Source organism: Labrus mixtus, chromosome 7 (genome assembly GCF_963584025.1).
Source record: "Labrus mixtus chromosome 7, fLabMix1.1, whole genome shotgun sequence".
NCBI classification, from domain to species: Eukaryota; Metazoa; Chordata; class Actinopteri; order Labriformes; family Labridae; genus Labrus; species Labrus mixtus.
Window position 1 is genome coordinate 10,937,986 of NC_083618.1, and position 26,512 is coordinate 10,964,497.

Sequence of the window (26,512 nt, forward strand, 5' to 3'; positions counted from 1 at the left end):
ATCTTTCAAATTAAATCAGTGTAAACGTTTGATCATTTTGGTCAGTTTGAGATGTGTTTTACACCCTATACCCATCAACTGGAAGCACTTCAAGATCACACTGAGAATCTGTGGAAGCATTTCGACAAATCAAACTGCGACTTTTACAATCCTGTTAGGTATGAAACAACACTAATGTTTCACCAATGATATGTTATGAAAAGTCACACAATCTTGCCTTGCTGTACGTCTAACACTGACGTTTCTTATCATGCCTACTCTTGAAAACTGTCATCTTATAATAAGTCAAAGTGCGCTAAGAAAATATTTTGGGGTAAACTGCTTTTAATCGAAATGATAGTTAGGTTTCAAGATTTAAGAGGCAGGGCGTACTTGCAGAGGGAAGTCATTCTTGGTCGTTGTGTCATATATGATACGATTTTAAGTACACAAACTGTCTTGGCAAAGGTTTAGAGGTGGATTCAAAGACACTGAAGTGAATGTAAGGTCAAGGCTTGGATCTACTGTCATGTTAAACAAAAAAAAAACTGCTGAAGTTGCAGGAACTCCTCTGTGTGCAGAGACATTTACGAAAACCAGGCATGCAAATTAGAAACTGGTGCAGATCATTCATTTTGAATTTCACAAAGTTTACAAAAGCAGAAGTTTTCAGAAGCAGCCAAGCAATCAAGAGGATTGAACTGTGAAGTTCAACCTGCAGCAGATTCTATTTAAAGAAATTGTCATGCAGTTATCTTAATGTGTGTTGTACACAATGTAGATCTTCTAGCTGCGTCAATGACATGGATGGCTAATCTAAGCTGTAAAATGTAAACTTTAATTCCACATGTACAGTAAACTACTGAGGTTGGTTTAATCCCAGGGTGATAATAAAAGATCTAAAACTCAGAACAAAGTCTCTTCAAATCATGTATTTTTTTTTTTAACTAATCATCGAGTGGTATCAATGAAACAACAAATGATAGCATTATGCAAAATGTAAAAATTGTATTGATTTTTTTTCAATAATTTCTTCTCAAGTTTGTTTATAAAGAATGAGTGTTTTAGTGAGTAACTGATTGTTAACAGAAACTTTGTTTACAAGAAAATAAAACAGCACCTTTAAAACTTATACTCAAATATTCTGTGGAGGGAAATATTATTAATATGTTTAATTGAATATATGATAGGTGTAGCTTTTTTTAATTTCATATTAAAGATTTAGTAAAATAATAGATTAAGATATCAAACAGCAGGACAAGTGAAAATTGAGGAGTTACAACATTATTCTGATGATATAATGCACTGAGATAAGTCCAGCCTACTGTCCAATAAAAACTTAATCTTTGAAACACATGCTGTTAATCTCATCTGACACCCATGTTTAAGAGTAACAGACATTAAAAATGAATATATAGAAAATATGCACCTTGTTGCTGATGTTCTAGTTTACTTATTAGGTCATAGATCTGTAAAAAAAAATACAGGATGTTTCATAATCCTTACAGGAGCTTTAAGTTAAATTTGAAAACTTGCTTGTTAGGTTGTATTGCTGCATTTTTGTATAGAAACTTTATATCAATTAAAGATCTCAATACTTCCGTCCACCATGTTCACCAAAAAGTAAAATTAACTTGAGTTTTTAGATCTTTTACAATTTCACCCCCAACAATCTAACCTCAAATTTGAACTGGCTTTGCCTCAGCTGGGTTATTACTCATTGGTCCATTAAAAGTACATTTCAGCTGCCTCCCTGACTTTTAAGATTGTTCTCATGGCTGAGCCTGTGTGCTTAAATCTGAAGCATGCTTGTCCTAGTTAAACTGGCATGCACACTAAACACATTCTCTGTATTCTGTCCTCAAGCCCTGACACACCAACAAATGCATATGCAATAAGGCAAAAAACACTGAGAGCTGATCCACATTTTCTTTTCAGCACAAATGAGTTTCAGGGCTGTCTGCAGATCAAAAGAAGATTTAAACAGTAGCTGTTTGGCATGACCTTCAGTAGATCCGAGCCTGAACCAAAAGAGATGAAAGATGTCAGTTGGAGTGTATGTTCAGTATGTGTCAGAGATGAAAAAGAGGCAGAATAAGCTGAATTAAGAGAAGGACTCCTATGGAGGACTGCAGAGCATGACCCCGTCCACACTCTGACGTGTTTTCCTGCAACAAGAATTGACAATAAGGATTTTTTTTCAGAGAAGAACATACACATTGTAATCTTGTAACCTTGTATGCTTCATGCATGATATTTGTACCTAACACAGAATTTATGTTTCACAGCCAACAATAACACGTTGTAGAGACATCCAAAAGCACATAAGAATTTAATTTGAGTCACCACAAACACCAAGAGGATTTTTCATAAGCTGTTATACCATCTGTCAAACTATTTTTACATAGTAAAAGACCAAGTGGAAAATAAATCAACACTGGAAGATGTGTGGCTTACATGTGTCACTGAGGGCCCACATAAGCCACACATAGTTCATGCAGTTAAGTGACATACTTTATAAACCTTTACAACATTCCAGTTGAAAGTTGACATGCTCGACTCCAGTACCTTTGAAAACTATCTACCTTGATAGGGAGTTAGCTAACTTCTGTAATAATCGTAGTTGCTAAGTAAGCTAGTTGGCTAGCTTGAAAAAATTGCCAGCCAAACATATTTATAGCCATTTATGTAAAACTGAACAATGCAAGCCACCAATATATGAAAAACTCACTTGTAATCCACTGAACATTTCTACCCAGGCAAACTTGGGTTAGTTTAGCTTGTTTAGTGAAAGCCAATGTTAAAGGTGACATGGGATTAGCTAGCTAGCCTACCAACCAAATTAGCAAGGTGGTGCCTAACAAGTAAAATTTTAAAGAGACTTGAGAGTGGACAGAGCTGGGGCATGGAGAGAATGTGCAAAAAATGCTAACAACTGTGTAATATTGAGTTAGCTCTCATTGTTCCCCAAAACATGCACATAACATACGCATTAAATGTTTTTTATTATTGTATCTGTGAGAAAATAATTGATCTATGAAATGTAGTTATCTGCTTAAAAGTGTTTTCCAACCTTATATTTCTCATTTGACACTAAAGAATTGAATATACTTGTGTACTTACTAAGGCACTGTAGTCAAAGCAGGAAGTGGGGCCTTTACGATACCGTGCGTTGCTTAGTACTTCGCATGGATTCTCCTCCTGAACTGTTATTATTAAGTTAAGGTAAAAGTGACCTTACCTGCCACGATTGATATTCTCACTTTCAGCACAAACAAAAGCCCCACAATTTGTGAGCATGAAAAGGATACATTCTGTCTTGACCTGTGTTAGTCTCTCGATCTCACACGAGCTGCAGGGGAGCGTCTCAGCGACCACAAACAGCAGGTTTGTGTTTTCTATCCGCTTGGCGTGAAACAGCCTGTGGGAGACAGTGATGGATGTTAGGCTAACGTCATAGGCTACAGTGTGTACAGTCCAGGTATGACTGCACAAACACACTGCAAACACATTCTGCTGATTCGCCCCTAAAAACACACCGTGAGCAGTTTCCACAGTCCTGCAGCACGTTGTAGGAGTTTGTGGTGTTTGTGAAGTAAAACTGGCTTTGGATGGTCACACAGCTGCTTTCCTTTGTTTCAAAACCTTCCACCAGGACATCATCTACAACACAAACACAACACTTTATATAAAACCCAATTCAGGCTCATTTTGTTTGATTTAAATGAGACTTCATGTATTTAAAAATTTCCTGTATTTTATGGATAAATCCATCTTCAAAACAACACATTTAATTAATAGTCAGAACAAAGTTTTAGCCAAAAGAAAAATAACTAAATGCAAATGAGCCACCTGTGAGGTTATTGTAGAAGTAACTTTTTTCATCTCTTTGTATCACTTTTATCACTAAATTCTTGAATCTTTTTAATTATGTAACTATCTATGCGTGCATAAAGGATAGTGTTAAGATGCACAAATCCACCTTGGTAGAGCCAGCTGTTGTAGGCCAGTCCATACAGTAGCTGCTGGGTCACAGACCTGTAAGAGAGTTCATATTACACTTTGTTAAAGCCCAGAGGTCATTCTGTACCCATCAACATATAACAGTTAACACAGCTACTATAACACTGAGCTTAAAATAACCAAGCGTAAACTCGGCAGCTTTCCAGCAAGAAAGAAAAGAGAATCCCTGCTGGTTTCATGTGCCAAAGTTTATTCACAGCTAAGATAGTTTTGATGCCTCACATGCTGCTGGTGTCATTTGATTTGCAGGGAACAGGGTCTCACCATGCCACTGACGACGTCCACCAGGCCATACTGAGGATGTCAGCGATGGACGGCTGCAGAAACAGACAGAAGTTACACGTGAGAGATTATCATCATATCAATCCAGGTGATACAATGTCCTACAATCCAACTTCTGCAGGTAGCCTCTCACCACAAAGATGCCCCTGTGTGCTGCTCCGGTGTGGCTGCTGGTGGTTGGCTCACACGCAGACTGGAAGTGGAAAGACTGACGCCTGTTGAAGATTGAGTTGTTGTAGAGTGCGTGCATCAGGTAAGGGTCCACATCACCAAAGAAGAGACCAATCTGTTGTAGATGAAATAAAGGGAAGACAGTAAGACAGACAATAACAGAAAGAAAGTGGATCAGGTCTACAGCGCCACACAGTGGTTCAACATGAACTAACTTAAAGTTTATTATTCGTTTCTTTTATCTGTATTTAGTTCTGTTTCATTAATTTACACTGAATTCAAGGGACTTAAAATAATAAGTGATTCTTGACCAGAAACTTATTTTAAAACCAGAAAACACTGGTTAAAGGCTTAATATGCCATTTTTTGATCCAGCAGATGTCTCCCTTGAGCACCAGCATGAATCCAAAACAACTCGCGCTGCATTGTTGTGTTAGCATGCTAATGCTAGCTATTTTTATTATGCTCGTATCTTCACACTACATGTAAATTTACCCGAAATGACCGTGATCAAGAAACGCAGTTAAGCAGTGAGTACAGTATGTTATTCTTCTTTTCTCTAGTCCCTCAATTAAACAACTTTTATACGCAAGGGGATGAGCCGGCCGTCCCGGCGATGTAAACAAAGTGAAGCTACAGCTAGGAAAAGCTCGGAAAACATCACAGACAGTGGGATTTGGGTGTTACACCCATTGTAGACAGTCATGACTCACAGTTATTTTCAGAGGATATACTTAATTTCTATTGCATTTAAGTGTGAAAAATCGCATATTAAGCCTTTAAACATTGGTATCAAAAACACTATTAACAACAGGTAAACAATAAAAACAAATTATACAATACCTCCTACAGGTAAACAGTATCTGCTTTAATTTATCAGAAGGCAGTTCAGCACACAAAGACGTACCTTTTTCCAGTGATCTCTCTGATTGGACATAACCAGGAACCCACCGTCATCAATTAGATAACAGAGGAGGTCCTACAAACATACAAAAATGGGCTGCTTATACACCATGCCTTCCAACCTTCTCACCAATCAGAGCATATTTTACCACATCATACTTCATACGAGGCACCAGTTGAGTTTACAGCCTGTAAAACTCTCTTATTCATCACTCTGGGGGTTAAATTTCAGACAAGCAGCTCTGTTCTACTATCAGACTAATTTAATAATCACATTAGTACCAATAGCACATTTAACATCTGAAGATTATGGTCACAGAACTGATGATAGCATTTGTTTGTAAAGGTGTTAATGTGAGAAGGAAATACAAAACATCCTTACATCAGTGTTCACCTCACAGTCCATCTCACAGCTTCTGGACGGTCCACACTGTTAAGCAACATGAGAGAGTCAATATTTTTGTCACTGTTGTTGGAGTAAATAAGATCCCATCAAGTCATTCGTGACTATTAGTGATACTGTATCCGCGCTTAACCTTGTGTGAGCCCTGTCGACTGTCCGACACGTTGCTGGCCAGGATCTTAAACTTGTCCACCCACGCCTCCAAGTCCAGCTTCACTCCGACCACTGAGTGAGGACAACCACACGGTCAGAGAACAGAGAGGAAAAAGAGAGCAGGAAACATTATTAAGGGGAAAAATACAGAGGTTACTCAATAGCCAAGAATCATGAATCATTTAACCTTTTATTTTTTTTTTACCTGAAGGTTTGAGCAGTTTTCCTCCTAAATTAACCTCAACAGCTGAAGTGACCAGAATTCCAACAGTTCCATTTTCTGCACCAACCGGGTCATCCATTGCTGGTCACAACAACACAAGTTTCAAATATTGATGGGGGGGTCACAGTCTGATGTCAAACATGCATTAATGCTCAATTAAGCATTTTGAATTTAAGTTGAATTGACATTAACCACAGTCTTTCCAGTTGTGAATATAAAATGACTTTATTGACAAAAAATAAAAAATCTTAACTCAAGGTCAATTTATGAGCTTTGGACCATATTTCAATGCCTCAAGGCCCAGGTGTCATCACGCCATCAATGTACGGACCACTGATTTACAGGTCGCCTTATATATAACTCTTGATTCAAAGACTGTCCACAAATACATCATGTTAAGACACCTGCTGAAAACTGAGATGTTTCCACATAATGATTCCAACAATGAGCTTATCTCACACACACACACGCACGCATGCGCACACACACACACACACACACACACACACATACACACACAGCCATCAGATCCATTATTGATGTAAAATGTTAGATGTTAGACTTTCATTCTTGCACTGTCTCTCACATGATCTGGATGGAGCTCTGAACATGTAGCCCTTGTTGTCAAGGCTCCGTCTGTAATAGTTTGAATTGAAGGGTTCAGGATCCTCGTCCCATATTTCAGCAGCTCTGTACAAACACAACACAAATGATTAAATGTTATCCGAAAAAAATAAACAGTTTATGGACAGAATTAACCTCAAACTTAAAATTTTCTTGGATATGTTACTTTGTGTAACTAAAGTAATTTCTCTTACTATCGAATTTACTTACATATTGGGAAATACTCGTGTTATTCCTCCATCAGTGGAAGCAAACACAGCCAGGAAGCCGTACCTGTAACAATTATATTTGATTTAGTTTGTTTGAAGCTCTGATATCATCAAAACAGATGGCTTTACATTTGCACTGAACAGTGTTAAAGCCCAAGTGAGGAGTTTTTAAAGGATTATGAAACAGATTGAAATGAATAGTGATGCCTCCTTTTGACCTACAAAACCAAACAAGACCATCAGCGACCAGATTGACTATTTCTATAGAGCTCTTATTAATGCCTGTAACCACTAGCATAGGGTAAGTGTCAGATGAGACAGTTTACAGTATGCTAAAGAAACAGCCTTTCCTTTTAATGTTATAAAAAGCTAACATTCACAATGAGGGAAAAATTTGACCGTTAAAAGAGAGCAGGATGAGATTTATTTGTTTTTACACAACTCACACGTGTACAAGACAATACCAGCAAAGAAATTAGGGATAACACTGTGGCCCCAAAATCAACACAATCGCCAAAAGTTGCTCACAGGAGTTTATAGCAACAACAAGTTGACTCACGAGTTCAAGTCCTTGTTCTTCCAAACCCGAGAGGCCAGCTGCCCAATGATCCGAGAATCCAAAATGAGGTTGTGGATGAGGCCTTGGTCACCTGACACACAAAACGTGGGGTATGTTATCTCATCTGTGTGTCTGCAGCAGTGGCAGATGTGTAAAGTTCTGTATGCTGTAAAGATGCTCACACTCATCAGATTCTGGAGAAATGTCCAGCATGAGCGAGAGGAAGTTCTGCAAAAACTGGGTGTTGTTATCTGAGATCTGCAGGCGTTTGCAGTATTCCCTGAAGAAACAGAGGGCAGGATTAATGCAAACAGACGAAAACGGAGTAAAATCAGAAGAAGCAAAAAGAGGTGGTGGTCACCTTGGAGCCAGAAACACATGTCCTGCAGACTCAAAGGAGCTGGGCAGCAGTGACTGCATATCTGTGTCAGAGACAGAGGCTGATGTTAGTATTTGAATCACATATTTGTGTTGTGGTCTGATCAAAGAGAATCTTTAATGCTCTGCCTCTTTGTACTCACACTGGAGCTGCAGCATCACATCGCTCAGGTCTGCCTGGATGAAATATTCATTGTAGGGGGGTAATACCAGACCAAGACTACAGGGGGCAGCATCCAAACAGAAACATGTTAATAAAGATACAAGTGCAGTCTTTTATAGCCCACAGCTGCATGTTTAACTAACAACATAAAAACAGCTCACCTGTAATCTGTACCATTGATCGGAGTCCAGGTATAACCCCTGAACACCTCATCGATGTATTGCTGCAGTTAACAAGAAGTTTGTGACAATTCAGCCAAATAATAAAGGTAACAAGAATTTTAATGACTTGATACAACATTTGTGTGATGTGGCTTTTTGGACATTTTACTGTGTTTATAACAGAAGTTTAGTTTAGTAGTTTGTCCAATTTACATAATCAAAATGTCTCTCAAAGTTCTGATATAGTTTTGGGCAATTGCTCAACAAATTGAAGAGTTGCTGCAGCCAAACATTTGACAATTCAGAGTAGGATTTTCTACAACTGTCACTTTTTCTGCAAATCAGTTTTGTACATGGGAAAAGTCTATGTTGAAGATTTTAGTTAAATGAAAACATTATACTCAATTTCTTAAATAACTAATTTGTAAATAAATGCAAAGTGACAGGAGCACTGTGCTTCATACTGTACATGGTATGTTTGTCAGGCTGTACGTTACAGTCATAGTCTGACAAATAAGCATAACAGTAACACAGGATTTGGATTTAAAATCAAAACTTTCCAACATGTAGAGCTGTTTTCTGTGCTTAGCAACTTTGACATAGTGAATATCTCTACAGTGTTTAATAATTTAAGTAAAAATGTTTGGATTTCACTTTTTACTCTCATTTCTACAAAGCCCCCCTGGGGATAACTGAGAAGAAAGGAGATCTGGGGACACAGATTGAGAACCTGAGAGCAGACAGTTTGTAAATTGAGAGCACAGATTTCCATACAACTCTTTCCCCTAAGATTAGATCAGTAGGTTAGATAATACATTTCACGTGTCATGGACCAAGTCTATAGTCTGTTCAATGTCTCAGATACATAGCTCAGATGTCAAATGAAAATAAACCGTTTGCCCATTTCTTAAAGTTACATTTTTTAACTGATAAGATCTTCTTCTTTAAAACACACATGAATGAACTCTAAATGACAACTTCAATCTAGCTGAAAAGGTTTAACATTTTTCAAGAAAGAGAATACTTGCCTCATCAATTGACTTGATAAGAGTTTTGACCTGCATTTCACCTGGTCTCCCATCTATCATTTGTCGCCGGATCTGAAGATGAAAACACAGTCTTTTTTTAGTCCAGAACACGTTATAAATATATGTTTCATTGGCCTCGTTTACTTGAAAAGAACACCACAAACTGTCTTGAGGCAGATCCTGTCTCTTCGGATTGGTAATAATGTTTGACATGAGCTAAGCAACAGCAAGGAAGAGGAGATTCCTGAAACCTAAAACTTTTAAGTCCCATTAGTCACTAAATGCGAACCTCCTCTTTATTGCTGTCCTCCACCTCTGCATCCAGGAAGTCCAGCGTTACAGGCTCAGGGAGGTTCACCAGCTAAGAGGAGTCAAATGAGAAAAATACAATTTCATTCAAATCAAATGTAGAACAGGTACATCAGCATCATAATCATCTCAAACATAATCAGAGTTTGAAAGCCTTACTTTTTTAGTGAACCATATGCCTGTCTCCACTACCTGCATAGTAATATGTGTTTTTTTCTGCATATTAAATATATACATCACCCTAGGCTGAAGATTGGGGTGAAGGAGAAGATATCCATTGGGATCAATGGCAAATATGTATCCATTGGCTCCAAGCTGTTAAAAAAGTAGTGATGAGTCAGCCTGTACGCTCCATCACAAGCAAGAAGAATAATATGACTAATAGAGGTGCTAATGTGATGTACATACATTGTATCGGGGTGTTAGTCTCTTTATCTCATCAAGATGCACGTCAACTCCCATGACACCCAATATCAGCTGATTCTGGACAAAGAAAGCAAAAAAAAAGATGATTTGTTTTGTTGTGGAGCGTTAGAGAGGATAACTGCTGTACGCTGGTGCAGAGAATACGCAGGGGGAGAAACAGCAGCAGGTTAGCTTAGCGCCTAAAAGGAACTGCATCTGGCAAAAAGGAATCAAGTAAAACATTTTGATTTTAGACTTCATCTTTTGTACGAATTTACGAATCTTAGGGGCACCAGGTAGCCTAGCGGTTATGTTGCACGCCCCATGTAGAGAGGCTACAGTCCTCGTTGCAGTAGCTGTGGGTTCGATTCCGAACTTGGCCCCTTTGCTACATGTCATTCCGCTCTCTCTCCTCCCAACATTTGCTGTCTCTCTTCAGCTGTCCTATCCAATAAATGCAAAAATAAGCCAAAAAATATAACTAAGGGAAAAAAAAACATCTTAGTCATTGTGATTTACAGAAGCTGTGATTTTGTCACCACAGGAGGGAGCCAGGTGAGCTGTATTTCCCTGATTCCAATCTTAATGCTAAGCTAAGCTAACAGTCCCCTAGTGGTAGTTTCATATTTAGTGTTCAGGCATGAGATTTGTCTTTTCATCAATCTCTTTTAAAATAAACTGATCAATGTATTTTCCAAAATGTTCAACCAATCCTTTAAATGGTAGGTATTTGACTTTGTAATATTATACAACAGACCTAAAATCTGCCTTTAAAAAGCCGTTATAAACTGAAAATAACCTGCATCATATTTACAATTTTGATAGCACTATACGTTTTACCTGTGAGTTTCCATCCATGGTGAGATTGAACACAGGCAAAGTCCCAGTTACTACCATGCCAAGACCCTACAGAGTCAAAAGAGAATATCTCCGTATCAAATATAAGTTTATTATTCAGTGGTTTCATGTTTTCTGCATTAACTACATTTGATCAAATACAACCAGAAGGGCCATGCAGTCTCACCAAAGCATCCTGATACACGTTGGTCCATTGAACCTGCTTGGCATCACTGCCTGCCAGAACCATGGGGCGTCCCAGCACATCGAGGTACTCCTGACAAAATAAAAAAACTTACTTTACTGGCAGAAGCTTCAAAACAACCCACAACATCAGGCCATGGGGGTAATGGGTGTGTTACACATGGAGGAAGATATTTCTACAGCGCATATGAGCACCACAAGGAGAATTAGAAACAGCGAACAGGGGATCAGCTGTGTCGGGGGCACTAGACAAACCCACCTGGGTGTTTATCCTTATAGCACAGATGGAACGGATCTCAAAATAGTAACCTGGCAAGCAGCAGAGAAAAAGACAAACAGAAAAGAGAGGGAGAGGGAGTGTGAGAAAATGCTTTAAAACACATGCTCGCATACGCACGCACACACACACACACACACACATACATCAAACACACAGGAGAAGAGCTCATAAATATTCCAGATTTTCAATATTAGTAGACTGGTGAATCAGTCACTTAACTCCCACAGAAAAGGGGAGCTTAAAGAAGTTCACCTGAGACCTCGTGGAACCTGATGGTCTTATCAGAATCTGCTCCATGGAAAAGTATTTCTGATTATTTCTAAGTGCAATAGGTCTGCAACTTGGGGTTACATTCATAGAAGTTTAACAAGGGAAAAGTAACTTATCCCATGTATTAATTTTTCAGTATTATTACTGCAATAAAATGTCAGAACAAAAGTGTCATTCGATATCTTCTTTTTAAGAACAACATCTAAATCCTGAATTTATGTAGTTTAGAGTTTGAAAGGACAAAAATCATCAACTCCACAATATTAAGAGGCTGGAACCTGCACATTTGTTTAAAAAAAAGTATTTTTTATATTTTATAAATCCAAAAACTTTTACACAAATATATGTCTGCATACTAAAACCAAACACCTATGGTGTGATAAGGCACTAAAAAGAAGCAGGCTATAATGTTCAATGGTCAATAAGAAAGATTGTGTGATTCATGCATTTCATAAAAATCACATCATTCACAAACACAGGCTGCATGTGTCATCATCAGCTGTGAAGCTCACTCACTCCAGGCGCTATTATATAAAAATATAACTTGATGCGTGTAATCAGATGAACATTTTAGGTTTTTTTAATTTCTTTTTCAACTAATTTGAGACCTTCCTATTCCTGCAACACTTCGTTCTTCAGTTTGAATTGAACACTTCTTGTCAGAATGATAACAAAAGCTGCAATTCTTGCACACATTTTCTGAGTGGCACTGAGTCACTGCATTGAGTCCTGCTTGAGCTCAAAGCATCCTCACAAACAAGAAGTCTCCTGGAAAGATCAATGTCAGCTCCCTGCAGAGCACAAATCTGATCTCCGAGAGCCAAACTGACCTCTGTTTGAACAAACAGACTTCTGAGCAGCATTGGTCTGCCTACAGAAGGCAGACCCATTAGCAGGGTCAATGCACTGCACTGTACATTAGGCTCAGTTATTTATTCATTTATTGTCTGGGCATCAATGAATAAATAGACAGCAGACAACTGCTTCAAAGTTTGAGCTGAGTGGATCTGACAAACAGAAATAAAAGATACTGTGCTGAGCTAAAAATACGTCAGCTCAATTTACTTGCGATGCTTTGTACATGGCAGGAGAGCATTTCAAGTCAGTTTTTGACACTACAAAAAAAGTCAGGACTTTGATTGCAAACTGCTATATTAACTTCTAAAAGACCTCTTTATCAGTGATTCTCAACTGGTCTAGCCTCAGGACCCACCACCAACTCCTTAATGAGAAATCGCGACCCAAATTTCAGATATTATTTAACCAAGGAGATGCATTTAATGAACAATAGTGCAGTTAGGACCTCAAACAGTAACAGAACAAATGTTCTTCATAGACTTTTTCCAGGCACTTTCGCGACCCACTGAAAACTACTCCGCGACCCAATTTTGGGTCCCGACCCACCAGTTGAGAACCACTGCTCTATATCATGGTTTTTAAAAACATGCTAATGTTCCAATTCAAATCATTTTGTTGATAATATCTCAGTGGCAGTGACACCTGAAAGGAAGTACTTGAATCACAGGGAGTATTTCAGTATTGTTCCAATGGGATTTTGAAATTTGATTAAAGACATTTATATTCACATAGTCAGGAGAATTAACAACCAAACAGAAATATAAATTACAATATGGATAAATAATCCTCCAAACTGAAAATGACATTACTGTGACTTTATTATGAGAGGTTCACTCACAATAACTTTCTAACTTTGCTCTTTGGAAACTGATTTGAGTGATAAAAAAAGAAAGGGATCACATATAAACTCAGCTCACCTTTGTTGGTGCATGCGATCCACTGCAAAGGGGTGACATCATAGTTGTGTTGACCCACAGAAAAGGTGAAAACTCGTACCTTTGGAGGAACAAATTCAAATCAAAGTTTTCATGGGTTTGTAAACGCACTGCATCTTTCTTATGTCGGATGTGACAGATAGGTGTCTGATGTGGTCAGATGATCAGAACAAACCAACCGTTTTGTTGGGCCAGTTGTATTGCATGAAGACGTCCTGAGCTCTGTCCTCCCCTCCATCAGTGAACAACATGATTATTTTATTACAGTTCGCCCGAGGGACATTCGTTTTCTGTAAAAGACATTGAAATGGGACATGAATGACAATGAACAGCAGGGTTAGTCGATACAGTTAAACTGTGAGTAATCCCCTGTCGATGTTAATCAATATTTGACTTGCATTTAACAGCTGGTTGAAGGCAAAATGAAATCCAGACTTGTAGTCAGTGGTGCCTTTAGCCTGCATCTGCTGCACTGCGTCCTTGAAGATCTTTTTGTTGCGCACGTTCGCCTGAACAAGATGTTTAAAGCAGGGCACCACAGCCTCAGCCTTCTCATTGAACTGAAACACAGCAGGAGACTCAGTTTAAGAAAAGACTGAAATGCAGGAAACAGAGAGAGAGAGAGATGTAAAAAGATTGATAATCAGTGATGAAGGGGCAGTAAGGGAAGCACATGCTTACCCTTGCCACGTTGACGTAGTCATCGTCAGACAAAGTGTCGAGCATTTCCATCACAGAGGCTTTGATCAGTTTAAGGGTGAGTCCACTGACACTGCCGCTCCTGAGGAAACACACGAGTATCATCACAATCAAAGACACACATAGGGATATATACTAGGGGCTTGGGAATCACCGGAGGCCCCACCATACAATAGTATCACAATACTTGAGTCAGGATAAGCTATCATTGGGATTTTAAACATTTTCTTATATGCTGAGAATTGCGATACAATATATTGCGATACAATATATTGCGATATATATTGTGATTTAATTAAATAATAATAATAATAAAATTAAATCGAGAACTGTTTTTTTCTAATAAGAAAACATTCTCAGTCTATTCATTTCTCTATATATTAACTATAAGTATTGTTTTAATGATCTGTGAAAAAAACCCAAATTAAACTATAGCAATAAAAAACCTCACAGAGTTTCGAAATGCCCAGTGTATGTAACTCATTGTTCCTTTTGGTACCTGAAGAGGTGTGTCAGTGACCATCTTGACGTAATGCGATGTTTCATGCCTATGAAAGTGTATTCATGAGGAGTTCTCTCTTATTCGTCCATATTCAATTTAGTAATTAGATTAACCTTGAACAGAGTGCCAATGAACCAGATATTACACCTCACTACATAGCAATCTTGGTTAGAGAGCAGTTACAACAACAGACTACTACGTGACCATGAGACTGAATACACCAGCAAAGCAAAGCAAACACGCTGCTCTGTGATCTACCCGAGAAGCAGCAACAAAAAAGACTGATCGTGGAAAAGCCTGACTGAAGATTGATACCACTTTAATTTCTTTACTTTTACGTTTTTATATCTGCTGGCTTGTGACCTTAGCCTTTGATTAAAACTGGGTAAAGTAGGGAAACAGCTAACCAGGTCTAAATGTTAACGCCCCCTTTTTATTGGGGTGGTGGTGGTTAGTATTCTAATAACTGAGCAGTAAAGACAACTTCCGGTTATACAGGGGCAATATGAGGCTAGATGTCACCTCAACAGACACACATTATCTTTCTCCTTATTTGACACTCCTTATTCCTTACATAAGTGATGAAGTGTATTTCCATAAAATGATAAACTCCTCTTCTTCCTAGGCCTTCTTTTGTCTTCTTGTCTGGATAACCTTTACCGTAAGCTTCAGGCTGTTACACATGATAAGCAGAATGAGCTGCACATTCAGCCTGTTTCCGTGCAGAGTCAGAGCCAGGTGCTCTCTTTCTCTTTTTTCAAGACAATATATAATTGTTTTTTTTTCCTTCTTTCTTCAGTTTTGCTAACGTGTAGGCTGAGGTGGATGCAGAAGCAGCTCATGTATGTGATATAAAACCAGATGAAGAGAATCTATTCACCTTACTGTTGAGTGGGAAAGAGAAGTGCAAGAAAGGTTCAGGGAAACTTCCCAGATGGATTTGAACACCAGTTAATTATTTAAAACTGTGAGGAAAGTGCAATCGATGCTTTTTTTCCATTCTCACAGGGACACTGACTGAAGCATACATATACTTCTTGCCAGGAAACTTCACATGTAAGCCAGGAAATAAACCCAAGAAAATTATTTTGCAAAAAAGAGAAATGTTCTCTTCTACTTACACATCAACAAGAATGACCATATCTTTGGGGGATGAGGCTCCCTGGATGTACCTGGGAAAAGGAAAAGAGGATGCAATGCTTCAACTCTGTAAGATTACAGAAATATGACATGCATGAGATGTATTTAAAGCAGCACTGTACCAGGGCCTCCGCCTGACGTCATATAAGTCGATTTTATCAGGAGCTTTCCATGGCGTAGCTTTAAAAAAGAAAGAAAGAAAGAAAGAAAGGAAGAGATGTTCAATCAATTTGAAATGACATACAGAAGTCATTCTTCATGTCCAGCATCATTAAGGAAGCACAGAAATGTGCTTGTTTAAACGTACCTGGGTAGTAGCGTGTGACACCTGTCGCGCTCCCGAACGCTTGCCACAGTAGCGACGGATCCTCCTGACTGTTCTCCATGAACACTTTCTCCAGAGCTTGTGTCCAGTTCAGTTCATTCAGAATGACCGGAGCTGATGGGAAAAAAACATGTACACCTTCATATATCGTTCTTTAAGTGTAAAATATATTGTAATAAATCACAAACACATTTGATTATCAACGCTGCTTTGTAATATAGAATATCACGTGCCTCCTTTATAAATGTCTGTGGGGATCTGAACTGCTGTGTACGAGTAGTTGACGTTGTTTTTGAAGTTCGGATCGTACACAAACTCCAGCTTGATGTGTGAAGGATTCTCCACCTCTCCTTCTCCGTCCATGGAGTACTTTGAGAACAAGAGAAAGAAAGCATGTCAGACAAATCCTCACATATACTTACTTTACTTGACCCTTTTTTGTCCCTTACTCACATAATCCAGTTCAGCCTTTGAGTCATAATAAGCCATGTCCAGCTCCTACAAGAATGCAGAGAAGATAAGTTATGAGAAAGCTGCAGTTTTGACAACCCTGAAAAAACACGAGTTATCATAAGTAAAGTACTGGCAAGTCAAAAGACGATGAAAACAATTTATATTATAAATGATCCTCATGTTCAACGTGTAAAAAGTAAATCAAAAAATAAATTAAGTAAAAAAGCATCTTACAAACATTTGTTTATCCATTTATATGGAACAGCATGTAGCATCACTTAAAGAGATACGAAAAAATGCACCAGAGCTCATTTGCTCACAAGAACTGGTTCTGTCAATTTGTACTTTGATGGACTGAACTGCTTATAGGAAAACCTTGCTTATACATTTATCAATTTTGTGCATTAAATTAACGTTCTGTCTCTTGAAAAGCGACAATATCAAACATTTAAGGCGAGAGAAAGAACAGGGGAAAAGCAGCAAATCCTCACATTTGTGAATCTGTATCCACCAAATGTTTTCTATTGTTTTCTGCTCTGCACCATCACATTTTGAATCCGCTGACAGGCTGTCAAGCTTTTGGTAGAGCATCGCCATCTGTTCCACTTAGTTTTTGTGGAGCCTTAACATGCTTCAGAATAAGCATGACACTTACTCAGGGGCTGCTTTGTTCCTATTTTTGGCCTGTTCTGATGACCAAATCTCATCTCCTAAGAGCGCTTTGGTCTATATTTCAATTCCACTTTTATGACAAGTCTGTGTCTGCTAACCGTCTGCTTGCTGTTATTAATACAGATCTTCTGTCTTCACATGAGAAGGTCTAAAAACTTCCCTCCATGATCAGCTAGCGCTCTTTATCAGTCAGTTTAAAGGAGTTGAATGTACGGTGGTCTGCGGGAGTAAAGGCCTTGTAACGGCTGAAAAGACGTACATTTAGAAAAATGTGTAGCATTATAGTATTAGCTTATATAGCGCTTTTTTAGACTTCCAACTACTCAAAGCTACCCATTCACACCCATTCACACACTGATGGTATTCGTCGCTATGTAGTATCATCCATCAGAAGAAACTAAAACTGCCACTGAAGCAGCGGGAGCAATTCGGGGTTAAGTGTCTTGCCCAAGGACACATCGAACATATGTAGTGTACATATAAACCAGAAATTGTCAGCAGGATTTAATCACATACAAAAACATCTCTTGGTTGATTTATGCTTAAAAAATGGAATTGATTGATACTCTAAGAAAGTTTTAAATGTAAACATCTATGGCTATCTAAAAACCTAAATCGAGACCTGATTCGAACAAAACAATCAGACTGTTTTTTTTCTTCTTCATTGAGTGTGCCTGGTTGATTGTCTCTGTATGTTGGCCCTGTGATTGACTGGCGACCAATGGCAGCTGGGATCAGCTCCATTGCATTAGGTACAATATCATACATAACACCATAATTCGGCGGCAGTAGCTCAGTCTGTAGGGACTTGGGTTGGGAATCGGAGAGTCACCGGTTCAAGTCCCAGCACGGACCAAGTCCGGAAATTGGTCTGGTAGCTGGAGAGGTGCCAGTCCACTTCCTGAGCACTGCCGAGGTGCCCTTGAGCAAGGCACCTAACCCCCCCCCACCAGCTCAGGAGCGCCCGCTGTGGGCAGCCCCCTCACTCTGAGACCTCTCCATTAGTGCATGTCCATATGATCCTGTTTGTGCATGTGTGTGTATTTCAGCCTATGTTTGTGTAGCATGTTAACTAGACAGAGTGTAAAAACGAATTTCCCCTCGCGGGATCAATAAAGTATAAATTATTATATTATAATTCATTATTATTCATGATGCATTTATTTTGAAGTTGCTTTGAAGTGTTGTTTGGCTGCTATTGCTTGAGTTAGACTCTCAACATGGCAAGTAAGCAGCAAGCATGAACTTTAATGCTCCAGTAGAAGTTCTGAATACTATTCCCTCTTTTGTAGCATGCAGCCAAGTTTTGTCTTTTTGTCAAATTGTATTAAAATGCTGCACATGCTATACATTCTGTTTAGCTTACATTATCTATATTGTCATGTTTCTATTGTGTTTAGTTTTAATTATTTGGATTTGGAGGAGAAGCTTCAAATAAACCAGTAGCAAGAAAGCCACTTGTGTCTGCCTGTGCTTGGATGGAATTACACCCTGTCTGATGTTGTTGGGCAAATGAAGCAGACCGAGTGGAAAAGTGGAATGCCAATGTGTGTGGGACTTGACAGAAGTACATGTCTGAGTGTGCTCAGTCATCAGTTTCAGCCAGCTGAGCACTGAGGGATGAGACCAGCTGACTGGTGTAAATGTTCCTTTTTCCCAGGTCATCCAATTCAGAGTCACAGCGCCCGTTTGCTCAGGATTACATCAGTGGTTAAATATGACTGTGTTACATTTCTACTATGTGAGTTTTTTGTTAGTAGCAGCAGCACTGAGTCTATACTTCATAATGGGTCAGGTCAGCTCTTCTATTTACTGTTTTTTTTTTTTTAAACTTGAAATGGCAGCAACTAACAGAGAGAGATTAAAAAAACACCTATTATGTCTGGATCTTTTGTAAACCAATTTAAGTTATATGTTTGATTTCTTCATGGTTCAATATGGAGCGTCACAGAGTGAATGGTTAAGCTACAGTGCACTTCAGACAAAACTGTAAACATTTGTAACAATGACAGGAAGTGGTAAAACAAACAATGCCTTGGTAGGTGAAAAAAACTCATCAGCTCACCCTGACTTCATGCAAGAACTATACCAGGGGGCTGTCAAAAACAACTCTGCGTAATGCCGGAGGGAACAAATTGCCTGTTTGCATTCACACATGCATCTCACCCTAAAAACTTCAGGAAGTTGTTTGGCGTTTTGTGCAAGTTTGAAAGTATCATAACATGAACACTCAGCGTTGTCATGCGATAATTTCTCTGTTTGTTCTTTATGTGGGATTGTTTTTTTTTTAGATTTTCCTCTAGCAATTACTCTGACATAAAAAAGTGGGTGTTCTTTAGATACCATAGCTATCCTGTGATATTTTAGTTTGAGAGGTTGAGGTGGGTTTTTTTTCAATAATCATCATTCCAGCAGGCTTCACAGTTGTTTTATCTTACTGTATCACTATCCGTGTTCAATATTTGAAATACTACCTTTATTCCATCCTGCCAAAGATGCTCTCGCTGGAGCCGCTCTGCTTCACTCGCTAACCTCTGAAAGAGAAAAACAGAGAGAAAAATACAAGAGGAGTACGATTAAATGTCAAATTTCTTATTTATGGAGCTCTCCCCCTCCAACATCTGTCTCTCACCCACTATTGACATTTTTAAGACTCACCTTAAAAAATACTCCTGCTCAATTGCCTTGAATTCTCAATAGCAGATCAAGCTCATGGATCCATAACTGTAAGTTTTGTGTTACACTGTACATAATTGTTAACCGTTCTTTCATTTTTATTGTTGATGTTGTTCTTTCCTTTGTCGGTTACTTTCTTATGCTTTGTTTTCACCTCTATTAGCTCTGTTCAGCACTTTGATCATTAGTGTTGTGTGCTATATAAATATAAGTTGAGTTGGGTTTAACAACCTTTAACAAAGCCCCCACTGCATTTTGAACCAAAAGGATGATGTCAATGAAATTCCTCTCTGTCTTATTAAATAAGCTCCGACTACAGCCATCTGTAAGTTTATGTGATTCAAACTAACCATAAAAAAAACATTTCCACTTTATATACCTGCAGCTGAGCTTTCGTTTTGAAGACATAAAAAACACAGACAGATCTTTGACATTTTGTGAATAAATGTTAGAAAGTTATGTTGAGTCCTCAGGCCCTGTCTTACTAAACTTAAATGCTAGTGTTGCAGGAAGTGTTTGCTTTGTCAGCAGAGTTATTTTTCCACAGGATCAAACAAACTACATCTTCAGTCTCATCCAGTGAATTTCAATCACATCTAAAACCCGGAAGACATTTGAAAAAAAATAATAATAATTTAAATCAACTTAGATATGAAAATGCAGATTTTCATTACATGTAATAAAAGTATATCTCAACTGAAACATTACTCTATAACTCCAAATTACACAATTAAGTACTGATATTGTTTCAATTGTAAGGAAAAAATCAAACATTTGTGTTGAAAACAACAGAAGACATAAGTGGGGTAAAACGCCGCACAGTGAGTGGTGTCAGCTCAGTGTTCATTTGTAAGAATCTCATACTCACATCGAGTGCTTTGCGTTTCTTAGCCAGGAGTTTCTCGATGTCTGAGGCCACCCTCTCAACTATCTTTCGAGGCTGATTCTTCACCAGAGTAAACCGCCGTCTCTCCTCGTTGTAAATCTGTACATTTTTAATGGACAAAGTGAAAAAATGAGAGCGATAATTGATGCACCTTCATCCTATTAGGGTTGGTTCTGCTGACATAATCTCCTGCTATTGATGACTTGTAACCTTTTACATATTGTCTTTGCTGACTTGACATAAATCTGTTACCATTAGTGCAGGTTATGGGGGGCGGGCATTGTCTGTGTGATGGTTTTTGATGTTAGAAGTTCTGTCGGCAAAACTATAAATTGTAAATTATTTTTACAAAACAAAGATGTGAAAATGCCATGAAATGATAGAATTCTGGTGCATGAGCATACTGAATTGATTTTCTTAATTGCTAGATCAGGATAGATCTAAGAAAAAAAAAAGAATGATACATTTGCACTTGAAAACAAATGATGTAACAAGATAACATAATCAGCCTCAAATCACACATCCTCCCTTTTAACTGCACAATTTTCAACTCAAGGTGAAAAAAGGCAAACTTGCGTACAGAAAAAGCATTTCATCACACCCACAAGTGAGGTATCAGATTGAAACCAATCAATAACCCTTCCTTTCACAGCATGTAGGAAAAGCTAATCTGTCCATGAAGCTTGCAAGTAATTTGAAAGAACCTCTGCTGAAGCAAAAAGAGGAACTGTCATGGCTGTTCTTGTCACATTCAGCCAGTACTAGCCAGGTACTTTTTCTTTTGTGATGTATTCTTACTACACAAACATAGCAGCAGCTGTATATTATTGCACACAGACACCATGGGGACTGGGGAGTTCACAAGGTTTATGATCATCTGATCTGATGCGTGAGTCTAGATACCTGCAGCACTTTGATATAAGCTCCCTGTCTGGAGTGTTTTTATTTGTCAGGACATCACAGAGAGAAGATGAAGAAGAGAAAGAAATGGAGACGGTAACCTCGATGAATACATTTTTCATGGATGGAAATTTTCAACATGGAAATATACTATATGGAAGCACTCTCCATAAATTAATTTTAGAGAAAATCAACTTCATGACATTACTCATGCTGTGCTCTGACCAGATGCTTTATTGGCAGGCAGTGAAGAGCAGGGTGTTTCTGTGAAATGTGTTCTGTCTGAGAGGTGATACGTTCTGCTTGGACTGAATCCAGTATTGAACTCTACTAGTGTTAAGTCCAGACCACGCTAACCGAGACCAAGACATCCTTGTGCCTAGAGTGCTCCAAGACCGAGACACTTAGGAATCGAGACCGAGTCGAGACCAAGACCATAAATAACACTGAAAAATCCTCATCTTGTGTGCAGCGTGCATTTCACTCACTTAGACCATAACAGCGGGAAGGTTGTGGCCATAAATGGGGATTTAAAATCGAATTATGAATTAAAGTTAATTGTTGTTTTAGAAAGGGGCACTTTCCTTAGAATCAAAGTAATGATGTGGGAAAATAGCCTTACAGTGCTAAAATCCGGAGTCTTCAGTGACCTTCAGTGACCTTCAAAAAGTGACCGATTTCGAGTACTACAACACCAAGCTGTACTACTGACAAAGGATGTGAAGCAGATCAAACCTTTTACAAAATGAATAATTTTATATAAAAAGGACATATAGGACCTGATAATATTCACTTAAACAATCACCGTTTTCAATTTGTTTTCTTGAATTCAAGTGGGTGGATTGCAATTAAAGTTTAGCACAGGTGTCCTTGTTGCCCTTAAAGTAAATTGTTCATTGGTGGTTTGAAGACTTTTTATCTTGTTCCATCATCACACCAAAATCTTATATTTCCACTTTTTCCATTGCTGCAGACGTTTGGACTAAGGCCCTTCTTCAGTGGCTTCAGGCAAACAAACTCAGACTCTGCAGGAATAAAAAAGTGGAAAAATACGATTTTGGTGTGCTGTCCTGAAATACCTTTGGTTAATTAAACCATTTTATGAAAAAAAACCTTCACAATTAGGTTAATTTTACCCGACAAGGAATTAGGTTTTTTTCAAATAGCACATGGTGCATGGTGCAGCTTACAGAGAACAAGTTATGTAGCTTACATCATGAAAACACAAAGTCATATTTAAAAAAAAAAAAATCAACAACAACAACAGTTGCGGTCATAAGAATTGTCTTGGAACTCTGAAAATAGTTTGTTTTTTCTCTAAACTATCTCTGCTTGCATGAGTCACAATGTCACTTAAAGCTGCTCTCTCATTGGTTGCACGTTGAAAGCTCAGAGCTGAGGCCAGGTCAAAACCGATATGAGCAAACAGCACTCAGTATTTTGGTGGCACTATTTACACCACTGCTCTTTCTTACATCTCTTATAATCAAATGCATGCTATCACCATTAACACAGATTGTGAACGGGATGACAGACATTAGATTTGCTTGACATCTCTATATAAGCATTGTCAGAGACTAGCAGATCCGCCAACATCGTTAGTTTCTTTTTGACGATTAAAAAAAATTGTCTTCAAGATTTCACATTAAAACAGCACCATCAAAAATGTGTCCTGCCATATCATGTGAAAGTAATCCAAGTAGTAAAAATAGACTATATGAAGAGCAGGGCTGTATTTCTGTAGCCGTCAAAAGTGTCTTAATGTGTAAAAAGTCAAATGTAAATTAAAAATGAAAGTGTTTCCTAGAATAGGATAAATTGCTCTGAGCTTTGGGAGTAGAGTAATTTCTTTACCACATCCAGGCTATTTCAGGAGGATGGAGGGATTAATGTGGAGGGGATGAACAAGTGAGTCTAACATGAAGGCATTTGTGCAGGCTGCAGGCTGACCATCTGCTCTGCTCCGACACAAACAGAGAGGACACGAGCGGCTGCTCTCTGCTGAGGGAACGCCCCCACACATCCTCACCGAGTGGGTCTCTCTTGCCCCCTACAGATTATCTTTGGTCCTGGTTTCTGGCATTTGCCTTTTCAGCAGGGAAAGGACAGCCATTCATAAGAAGACACCTGTTAAAGCCAGGATATCAAATAATCTTGATAAAGTTTTGGCCAATAAAGGGACATAGTGAACCAAAGCAGAGAGAGAAATCAGGTGAAAATAAGAAATCAGAATCAGTGTAATATTAGACCAGGGTTTAACTCCTTGATACTGCTCAATCTACAGCAGAGATCAGTACAGTTACGTTCAGTTTCAGGCTTTGCTTTAAATTATTGAGGACAATTTTCAACAACTTGTTTTATTAATGGTTACTAAGAATATTATTTTCCTAATTAATCTATAAATACAGTCGTTTGCCAACATGAACCAAACATAAGATAGAAAAGCTCCAAATGACTGATTGTTTTTTTTTAACAAGAGTTAAAGACTTGTGTGATGCAGCTTTGTGGCATGGATTTCAAATATTGTCCTAAAATATTCAAAATGATGTGCCTCAACATGGCAGAGTCGGGTATGGCTGCAGCCTGAACGCCTCTCGCCTCATGCCCTCTCTCCTCATGCCCTTACGTGCATATCCTCAGCTCTCGCCCAGGCCTTTACAACTGTATGTAGACACGTTTTCAGTGTATGGTGTACATGAATGAAAAATTAAAAAAACAGAAAACCCCCAAAAAGGCATTATATGATCATCTTCTGAAATATTTGGCTAACTATTGAGAAATGTGGGTGTTATTAAGCCCATGACTTCAGGAAACAAAGTTGAAGATATTCTAAATGTAACCAGCATGTGTTCAGGCCTCTCTATTCATTTGTGGCAATCATAGCGTTCAAGATTGATAATTAAAGCAAACAATACACAAAGTAATCGAAAAGAAAAAAAACATGGCAAAGACATATTCCAAAAAGAGGATATTTTCTAGAAACTGATTAAAATAAGAGCTCGAAGTGTACTTTTTGCATGTCCATTGAAAACAAAAGACAAGTGTTTTTGACTAATCCTTCACAGGAAATCATTACTTTTTTTTTTGTTGAACCTGCTAAACTTCAGCTGCTAAAGCTAACAGATTAATAGCTTTTTTGCAGACTGAGCTTTCAGCTCAGTGCATCTTTTTTATTGAATTAAAGCACTGCTCCGATGAGTAAGACATTAATACTGTAAAAAGAGAGAGACACACTCACCCCTTTCAACTGCTGAGCCCCAGTGATGTGCTGAAACACTCTGTCAATCTCCTGCTCGATGCGCCGGGCCCAGTGCATTATCCTGTGGAGAGACATCACAGGCTGACTGACACCCAGCACAAACAAGTGGAAAAGGTGTGTGTGTGTGTGTGTGTGTGTGTGTGTGTGTGTGTGTGTGTGTGTGTGTGTGTGTGTGAGAGAGAGAGAGAGAGAGAGAGAGAGAGAGAGAGAGAGAGAGAGAGAGAGAGAGAGAGAGGATTTTACAGTAAACATTGGTGATTTAAAAATAATCCCATCCATTTACATCCTGTACATTGTTTAAATTATTTATATAATACAAATTACTTTTGGTTGGCTATTATGTATAAAAATGTGCTTCAACAACAAACATAAACAATAAGGCACAGTCATTCAGTTCTTTGATATGAAGCAGGGTGAACACAAACATTTGATAGAGAAGAAGACCGTAACATGTAGGACAAAAAAAAAGAAGCTGATCATGACTGAAAACGGCCGTATCAACTACAACTTTTCAAACTCACTACAATGTGGTACACCATTGACCGTGTCAAGTTCCTATCCAATTTTCACTGACATACAAAAGGAATAGAAATGAAGCAATGGACAATACTGGGGTGAGAGGCTTGTTGGATGTTTGAAAGCCAGGTAATCAGCTTTGGTGACTCATCATCATAATTCTGAGGGGGTATTTCCAAAGCAAAGAAAACTAACAGATTGATACATTATTATTCAGTAAGTATGTAAATAGCTTTTAAACCTCCTGTGGCTGCCATGGATCACTCGGTGCAGATGGATTTTCTAGCAGAGCCCCGAAAATAGAGCAGCTAATGAGGCAGGAGATACAAAATATCCACCGGGTTGTGGGAGTTAAGAGCTTCAATAAAAGGGCAATTCAGTAGAGGAGCAGTTTACTTGTGGCTCAAGAGCTGCGTAATTTAACAACCTCTGGCCTTATCAAATCAAGGTTAAGATAATTTACACCACTAAAGTTGAATTCATATTTTTGCTCAGAGACGTTTCTCTCCTTGTCAAAAGCTTTTGATCGTGTGTTTTAAATCTGTTCTTCAGAAGATCGCATATATTCACAGACTGCAGTCAAATGTAGATTTTGTCTTTGCAGTTCCACAGACTGTTTAAGTATATATCCAATACTCAACTATGACCTGGATGATATGAAACTTCATTTCGACACCACGTCGAGTGCATTTTTTAAAAAATACTTTCAAGAAAACATTTAATGAAACACAAAAGTATTTCACAAAACGCTAAAATATTTCATGAAATGCAAAATAACTTCATGAAACTGAAAAAAGGAAAAGTTAGTTCTACACTACTTGTTTGTAAATGGACAAAACCTAAGACTGTGTCCGAAAACACATGCTAACATATTGCCTACTACTGAAACAGTATACTGCATACTAACCGTTAGAATGTCGTTAGCACATACTAAACTAGCTACATTAGATAAGCTAGCATCAAGCTAGCGCCACCGTCATACCTTAAATAGAATTCAACAACAACATCAGTTCATTGCTAATACAGCTACGTGGTCATTTTCATATGATTTGACAACATATAAAACAAATTATTACAGTACGGTTACTTTCAACTATGCTGCAAGTAAGCTGACTGGCAAGCTCATT

General features: G+C 38.3%; 1 protein-coding gene across 1 annotated transcript; it reads right to left on the reverse strand.

Moving 5' to 3' along the window:
- Nucleotides 1-1,486: 1,486 nt before the first annotated feature.
- On the reverse strand, nucleotides 1,487-26,078 carry LOC132977936 (voltage-dependent calcium channel subunit alpha-2/delta-2-like). The gene is made up of 37 exons (XM_061042858.1): nucleotides 24,849-26,078; nucleotides 20,693-20,809; nucleotides 19,623-19,682; nucleotides 16,477-16,521; nucleotides 16,257-16,392; nucleotides 16,006-16,137; nucleotides 15,821-15,878; nucleotides 15,680-15,730; nucleotides 14,039-14,138; nucleotides 13,756-13,917; nucleotides 13,537-13,647; nucleotides 13,340-13,418; nucleotides 11,274-11,323; nucleotides 10,998-11,087; nucleotides 10,814-10,879; nucleotides 9,977-10,051; nucleotides 9,809-9,883; nucleotides 9,549-9,620; nucleotides 9,260-9,331; nucleotides 8,232-8,293; nucleotides 8,051-8,127; nucleotides 7,891-7,969; nucleotides 7,712-7,809; nucleotides 7,530-7,620; nucleotides 6,972-7,034; nucleotides 6,700-6,827; nucleotides 6,120-6,218; nucleotides 5,895-5,986; nucleotides 5,741-5,788; nucleotides 5,363-5,434; nucleotides 4,418-4,570; nucleotides 4,267-4,319; nucleotides 3,962-4,017; nucleotides 3,519-3,642; nucleotides 3,291-3,400; nucleotides 3,103-3,185; nucleotides 1,487-2,147 (listed from the first exon to the last, which is right to left on the reverse strand). The coding sequence occupies exons 1-37, from the start codon at nucleotides 25,146-25,148 to the stop codon at nucleotides 2,052-2,054; spliced, it is 3,435 nt and encodes a 1,144-aa protein (XP_060898841.1). The 5' UTR covers nucleotides 25,149-26,078; the 3' UTR covers nucleotides 1,487-2,051.
- Nucleotides 26,079-26,512: the final 434 nt, after the last annotated feature.